This window comes from Tupaia chinensis, unplaced genomic scaffold (assembly GCF_000334495.1).
Source record: "Tupaia chinensis unplaced genomic scaffold, TupChi_1.0 Scaffold000037_13, whole genome shotgun sequence".
In the NCBI taxonomy this organism is placed as follows: Eukaryota; Metazoa; Chordata; class Mammalia; order Scandentia; family Tupaiidae; genus Tupaia; species Tupaia belangeri.
Genome location: NW_006159471.1, coordinates 142,259 through 150,268, shown reverse-complemented (window position 1 = coordinate 150,268; position 8,010 = coordinate 142,259). Strand labels below are relative to the sequence as shown.

The 8,010-nt window shown below is 53.4% G+C and overlaps 1 protein-coding gene across 1 annotated transcript in view; it reads left to right on the top strand.

Moving 5' to 3' along the window:
• Nucleotides 1-8,002, top strand: part of LRFN1 (leucine rich repeat and fibronectin type III domain containing 1) — a 9,560-nt gene extending 1,558 nt beyond the window's left edge. Inside the window, exons 3-5 of the mRNA XM_027771633.1 lie at nt 277-380; nt 1,077-2,418; nt 7,105-8,002. Of these exons, the coding sequence (XP_027627434.1) occupies nt 277-380; nt 1,077-2,418; nt 7,105-8,002 (2,344 nt within the window). The remainder of the gene's footprint in view (nt 1-276; nt 381-1,076; nt 2,419-7,104) is intronic.
• Nucleotides 8,003-8,010: the final 8 nt, after the last annotated feature.

Genomic DNA, 8,010 nt, shown 5'->3' with positions numbered 1-8,010 from the left:
GTGTGTGTGTGTGTGTGTGTGTGTGTGTGTGTGTGTGTAGGCATGTATGGAACCTTGTGCGTATCCACAGGTATGAACACAAAAGTCTTCTCTGCTTGGGAGCTCAGCAGAGGCCAGAGTTGGAATCCTGAGGCTCAGCTGGGAGCCTCTGATGCATTTTTCTCAGCCCCTCCCACCTTCACACTCTCTCTGCTACCACCAGAGGTGGGAGGGAGGGATCTTTAACATTTATTGAGCACTTACTATGTGCCAGGTCCTGTGTCCTGTGGTTCCTAGGAAAGAACTTAATGAAGATGGTGCATTTATCATCCCAATCTACAGGTTAAGAAATTACAACCTCAATAGGGGAAATCATTCATCTGGGGTCACAGAGCTAGCAAGTGGGGGAACCAGGACTTGAACCTGAGGCTGTTGGTTTCCAAGCTCTTGATTTTACTAAGAGTGCCCAGCTCTATGCCTGGTACATGTTAGGCATTTGATGATGATGATGGTGATGGTAATTCATAATGGCTAACTTATATTAAGTACATTTTATGTCCCAGGCACTGTTTTGAGTACACCATGTTGATTTATATATTTAATTCTCACAGAAGTAAGGCCTATTTCTATCTCCATTTTACAGATGAAGAAACCGAGATTCAGAGAGGTTCAGACACTTGCCCGAGGTCTCACAGCTAGTAAGTGGCAGAGGTGGGATTTGAGCCCAAGGAGTTAAGACTTTGCTATCCATGGCCTTAAACCATAATCAACAGTGATTTTCAGAATATTTAGTGAGTACCGGAGGGCCCAGACTAGGCCAGGAGTCATCCCTCTGGTTGGGACATCATGAGAGGTCTGGGATCTCATAGAGGAAGGGCAGAGGTGAGGGTAGGATGCTAGGGGAGGGGATAGTGGTAACTTACCAACTGGCATAGAAAACTGTCACCTGTTAACAATGAGCATGCTCCTAATGATGAGTCCTGTCACCATCCTGGAGGACCTAGTGGTGGGAGGGTGGAAACCAGGTCTGACTCTTAGCAGGACTTCCAGGGTAGCCACCCCAGGCAAAGCCTGGGTAATCTTCTCTTCTCTTGCAGGTCTTGCCTCCCAGCCCTCTTGCCTTCCCACTGCACCATGGCTCCAGGCCTCTTCTTCTCGGCGCTCGCCTCCACCTCTGTGTGCCAAGACCGGCTTGCTCTTCGTGCCGCCTGCCATCGACCGGCGCGTGGTGGAGCTGCGGCTCACAGACAACTTCATCGCCGCCGTCCGCCGCCGAGACTTCGCCAACATGACTAGCCTGGTGCACCTCACCCTCTCCCGGAACACCATCGGCCAGGTGGCAGCTGGTGCCTTTGCTGACCTTCGAGCGCTCCGCGCCCTGCACCTCGACAGCAACCGCCTGGCAGAGGTGCGTGGCGACCAGCTTCGCGGCCTGGGCAACCTTCGCCACCTGATTCTCGGCAACAACCAGATCCGTAGGGTAGAGTCAGCTGCTTTCGATGCCTTCCTGTCCACCGTGGAGGACCTGGATCTGTCCTACAACAACCTGGAGGCCCTGCCCTGGGAGGCCGTAGGCCAGATGGTGAATCTGAACACCCTCACCCTGGACCACAATCTCATCGACCACATCGCTGAAGGGACCTTCGTGCAGCTTCACAAACTAGTGCGCCTAGACATGACTTCCAACCGTCTCCATAAACTCCCGCCTGACGGGCTCTTCCTGAGGTCACAAGGCACTGGGCCCAAGCCGCCCACACCGCTGACGGTCAGCTTTGGCGGCAACCCCCTGCACTGCAACTGCGAGCTGCTCTGGCTGCGGCGGCTGACCAGAGAGGACGACCTGGAGACCTGTGCCACCCCTGAGCACCTCACCGACCGCTACTTCTGGTCCATCCCTGAGGAGGAGTTCCTGTGTGAACCCCCGCTGATCACTCGGCAGGCTGGGGGCCGCGCCCTGGTGGTGGAGGGCCAGGCTGTCAGCCTCCGCTGCCGCGCAGTGGGCGACCCTGAACCTGTGGTGCATTGGGTGGCACCTGATGGGAGGCTGCTGGGGAACTCCAGCCGGACCCGGGTCCGGGGGGATGGGACACTGGATGTGACCATCACCACTTTGCGGGACAGTGGCACCTTCACTTGCATTGCCTCCAATGCGGCAGGGGGAGCCACATCGCTTGCCCCTGTGGGGGTGTGTGTGGTACCCCTGCCACTGATGGCACCCCCACCAGCTGCCCCGCCACCTCTCACCGAGCCTGGTTCATCTGACATCGCCACACCCGGCCGACCTGGTGCCAACGATTCAGTTGCTGAGCGCCGGCTGGTGGCAGCTGAGCTGACCTCAAACTCCGTGCTCATCCGCTGGCCAGCCCAGAGACCTGTGCCTGGCATCCGCATGTACCAGGTCCAGTACAACAGCTCGGTGGATGACTCCCTCGTGTACAGGTGGGTGTGGTGGTACAGTTTCAGCACCTTCTCCCCAACCCAGAGGGCCCCTTCCTCCTGCCTACCCATTTTTTGGGCCTTATTGCTTAGCCAAGGTTCTAGACAGTCATGCAGGATGGACCTGGATCTTCATTGGCTGTCCCTTCTCTATTTCTGTCTCACTGTCTTGTCTCTGTTTTTCATGCGTTCACATATTTACTGAGCACTTACATGAGCCAGTTCAGGGCTGGACACTGGAGTTATAAGAGGAGTCTAGCACTGTCCCTGCTCCCATGGGAGTCACAGTCAATATCACTGCTCATCAAAGGGGTCTGATCGTGTACCTCATTTGGAGCACACACACGTATGCTTATAGTTACATTTATAAATTATGTGCTAGCACTGTTGTACCAACATATTGGGTACATTATAGAAACAGAAAACCAAAAGTATAAGAAAAGTAAAAATCTAAGTTATTTCCATCCTCCACTAGAATAGAACAGACTTGAATGGTGTAGATAGGCATTAAAGAGTTACTATTCCCCATCATCTCCATTATTCTGTGGCTGTCATCTTTCAGCCTTTTCTCCCTCCTGCCTTTAATAGGTACTGAGTCCCTGTTCTGTGTTAGGGCCTGAACTGGGTGCTGGGGACACAGGGAGACCAAGAGACCCCGTCACTGCCTTCAGCCCAGTGGGTGGAGGTATGCTCTACACAGTGACTTACTGCCTGCACCTTCCAGTGTCTTTCCATCTCAGTAGTTTTTTTTTTTTTTTTTTTTAAATAATTATTTTTTTTATTTATTTTTTTTTATTTTGCCCAGATTTTTCTTTCTCTTTGTTTTTTTTTTTTTTTTTAAATAATTATTTTATTTATTTATTTTATTTTAATTTGACCAGAGTGAGACAAGGAGAAAGGAGGAAAGTGAGAAAGCAAGTCGCCAGGTCCAGGACTTGAACTGCAGTGGGCCATGTGGGAGTCCAGCAGGCTTAACCACCATGCCACCTGCTGGCCCCATCTCAGTAGTTTTTTAGTGTGGCTCTCGGCCACAGAGATGGCACACATTGGGCACGGCACACACAGAGGGCACTTGGTAAATAGTTTTGACTTTATGGATGTCTCCTTCTCCCTTTCCCTCCTTCCCTCATGCACATTACAGCCCTGTGCTTGGCTTCATTTGGGGGTACCAGAGGGGCCAGAGCCATTTCTCTCCCTGTGGGGAACCCTAGGTCTTTTTTTTTTTTTTTGAGAGGTTTTCGCTATAGGGCGCCTGCGCTTGCCAGCAGACAGAGAGAGACAGAGAGACAGAAAGCGAGAAATCACCCCCCAGGGGGGATGGTCATGCCGCAAACCCTTCTCCTCTGTTCTCCTCTTGGGATCTTGGGCACGCACGCACACATGCCCGGCGTGAGTTTTAAGCCACCGGGTCCAGGACGCGAACCACGGTCGACTACGTGGGAGTCCAGCAACATAGTCTTTATGCTAACTGCTGGTCCCTGGGAACCCTAGGTCTTACATGTGTTCAGATTTCACCAAGAAGCCTGCCTCTTAGCTTCTAACTCCACCTCTCCAAGTGTTTTCTTAGCCACAGGCCTAACACATAGTAGGCACTCCCGTTTTTGATAGAATGAATAGATGCCTCTCTTTTCCCTTGTCTCTGTCTTCCTCATTTTTTTCTCTTTTTGTTTTGGTCTCCAAACACTGACTAAGTGCCTACTGCATGCCAGATGCCATGCTGGGCCCTGAGTCTACCTAGATAGACTAGACCCTGGCCCAGTCTTATAGATCTTAGGGCAACTAAATGAACAAAACAAACCTTCATGGGAACTTCCAAGAATGTGACCTCATTTGCTCGTCCCAACTCCACTACGAAGCAGTGATGATCCCCCTCCTATTTTATAGACAGAGAAATTGAGGCTCGCAGGGGGGAGTCACTTGCCCAGGGTCACACAGAAAGTAGCAGAGCTGTCCAATTGTACCCTGAACACACATTTATTGAGCATCTTCTGTTTTCCAGGCAGGGATGGAGGGGCGATGGATACATTCTGTAATAACTCTCAGTTTCTGTGACTCTCCACCTTTCCTTCTTTCTTTCTTTCTCTCTGTTTCATGGCCACCACATGGGGGGTTGGGGGTAGGGTCATAGGCTCCAAGACCCTGCATGTATGCAGATGGCTATGACCAGCTAGGCAACAGACCCTGGTACCCTTCCCTTCGCCTTAGGGCCTCAGTTCCAGTTCTCCATCCCCTATTGCAGATGCCTTTGCTATGGCCCTGCAGGGGTTAACTTCCTCACTGCTGCCATGGGCGGAGGTGACATCCAACCAGAAGCCTCCTCAGCTGCCTGCCTGGGTCTTGCAACCAATTAGACACATGGGCTCAAGCTTTCTTAAGGTGCCAGCCTCTATCCTTGGAAAGGGGGAGCCCCCTAACACCTGGTTATTCTGGGGGGAAAAGAGCAAAAGGAATCTGAGGCTCTCAGAGAAGAGAAATAAGGGGGGGAAAGACTTCAAGCTGGGGGAGCCAAGGATGGTTGAGGTGGGGGTGTCAGAATTTGGGAAATGGCAGGCAGGGGTGGAGTTGGAGATGTGGGTGGGCCTTGTAAGGGGGGTGGGGCCCTTATTTGAAGTCTTTTGGTTGAAGGGTGGCTCTTGGTGGTGGTGGTGGTGGGGAACGTCTGTGGTTTAGATAACTAGGCTGGGGGTGTAGGATCAGGAAGGTGTCCAGCTGAGAAGGTAAACAGTTTAGTGGAGGTGTCGCCCCTCAGAGGAGGTGGAGCTTGCTCTGGATAGTCCCAAGTAGAGGGAGAACTGGTCCTTGTCTCTGGTGACCCACTAAGAGCCTTGGCAAGCGAGGAGAGCCAGTGAGGTTGCATGCTGAGCATGTAGATGGATGTGGATGTGGCAGTGCTGGTTCAGACAAGGCCAGATGTAACCATCCGTGTGACAGAATGGACTCAACAGAGGAGGGCCCAGGCTTAGGAATGGTCCTCTAAAGGAGTGGGCCTTAAGAGAGGGAGGACTGTTGGGTCAGCAGGTGGCATGGAGGATAAGGTGGCTGGATCCCACATGACAGACTCTGCAGTTTGAGTCCTGGACCAGGGGCTTAAAAAAACACACCAGGTATGTGTGATGCATGCCCAAAGTCCCAAAGGAAAATGGAGGAGGAGGGATTTGTGGCATGACCATTCCCCCACAGGGTGATTTCTCGCTTTCCCTGTCTGTTTCCTGCAAATGCATGTGCCCTGTAGCAAAAAGATAGGGAGGAATGCAATTGGCAATAGAGTGTGAGCCGTAGCAAGGGTTATGCCAACATCAGGTGGGACTCACGTAACAATGGAATTATTAAGTGCCAGGCTTTGAGAATGTTAACTCATTCATTCCTTGCACCATCTCTAAGATGTACAAATTCTTGTTTTCCCCCGTTACTCCCATTTGGAGTACATGAGACACAGAGAGGTTAAGAAACTTGTGTAAAGTCACAGGGCTAGCAAGTACAGAGGAGAGATTCAAACCCAGGCAGTCAGGCTCCCAGACTTCGTCAGCCTAACCAGTTCTCAACACTGCCCTTTGAGGGGCCTAAGTAAGAACATAATATGTTTGCCTGGCTACATTTGACCCAATTTTGGATGAAACTTACTTGGAAATGTGATTTGGGACTTCTGGCATGCACATAGGGGTGTTTACCTCCGATATCTGGACAAGGTGCAAGGCATGAAGAGTGGACATAGTCCTAACAGCATAGGAAACCAACCCTAGTGGGCCATGGTGCCCTGTGGCTTGGAAGCCACAGTTCACTCAGAAGGGGAGTGACCTGCAGCAAGGACTGCTTAATGAGTAGGAATATGTAGTTGAAGGGCTTGAGAAATACAGGAAACTAGATGTTTTATCCAAAGTGGGGCATGCAGATGAGTGAGAGTGACCTGTATCAGGGCTTTTCCTGAAAGTCAGGACTATGTATAAAGGATGCATTAGAAGACCACCCGTTGTCTCAGTAAGAATAAGACACAAGGAGTGAGTTGACCTCTGTGTTCACCCGAGTGGGGGTGGGTTATACAGATAAGGGGCGTGGCTTGCAGCACCGGGTTCTCTTAAAGGATAGAAATATGTAGATGAGAAGCTTGAAAAGTAGATACTGCCCCCAGTTGGTGGTAAGACACAGCAGGGAGGTAGGTGGAGGGTGGAGCATGCAAATCAGGGGCGCTGCAGCTCCCCTCCAGAAGGGTGGAAGTGCTTTCTTTTTTTCTTTCTTTTTTTTTTTTTTCTTTTTTTTGAGAGGTTTTTTGCTATAGGGCGCGTGTGCTCGCCAGACAGACAGAGAGAGACAGAGAAACAGAAAGCGAGAAATCACCCCCCAGGGTGCATGGCCACGCTGCAATCCCTTCTCCTCCATTCTCCTCTCGGGATCTTGGGAACGCACGCACACGCGCCCGGCGTGAGTTTAAGCCACCAGGTCTGGGACTTGAACCGTGGTCGACTACATGGGAGTCCAGCGACATAGCCATTACTCTAACTGCTGGTCCCAAGGGTGGAAAGTACTTTCATGGGAGTGGGTGGGGCTTGAAAGGTTGCTGCTGTCTCAGTAAGGTGTGAGGCACCCTAGCTGGTTTAGGTCCTACTCTTCACCATGGGTGTGACAAAAGATAAGGCATGTGGCAGGTGGTTCAGAGTGAGGCTAACTCTGCCCTGATCCTGCCCCCTCCTGCAGGATGATTCCGTCCACCAGCCAGACCTTCCTGGTGAATGATCTTGCGGCAGGCCGCGCCTACGACTTGTGCGTGTTGGCTGTCTACGACGACGGGGCCACCGCTCTACCGGCCACGCGAGTGGTGGGTTGCGTGCAGTTCACCACGGCTGGGGATCCGGCGCCCTGCCGCCCGCTGAGGGCCCATTTCTTGGGTGGTACCATGATCATCGCCATTGGGGGCGTCATCGTCGCCTCGGTGCTTGTCTTCATCGTCCTGCTCATGATTCGCTACAAGGTGTACGGCGACGGGGACAGCCGCCGCGTCAAAAGCACCCCCCGGTCGCCCCCGCGGGTCAGCCACGTTTGCTCGCAGACCAATGGCGCAGGCGCACCGCAGGCCCCACCTCCGCCGGCCCAAGACCGCTACGAGGCTCTGCGCGAGGTGGCGTTTTCGGCTGCTGCGCCTGTCGCCGTCGAGGCGAAGGCCACAGCAGCCGATGCGGCTTCCGCAGAGCCGGAGGCGGTCCTTGGACGCTCTCTGGGCGGCTCGGCCACCTCGCTGTGCCTGCTGCCCTCCGAGGAAACTTCTGGGGAGGAGTCTCGGGCCACGGTGGGCCCTCGGAGAAGCCGTTCGGGGGCCCTGGGGCCTCCAACTTCGGCGCCCCCCACTCTAGCTCTGGTTCCTGGGGGGGCTTCGGGCCGGCCAAGACCGCAGCAGCGCTATTCCTTCGATGGGGACTACGGGGCGCTCTTCCAGAGCCACAGTTACCCGCGCCGCGCCCGGCGGACAAAGCGCCACCGGTCCACGCCGCACCTGGACGGGGCCGGAGGGGGCGCGGCCGGGGAGGATGGAGACCTGGGGCTGGGCTCCGCCAGGGCGCGCCTGGCCTTTACTAGCAACGAGTGGATGACTTTCTGAAGCTGAGA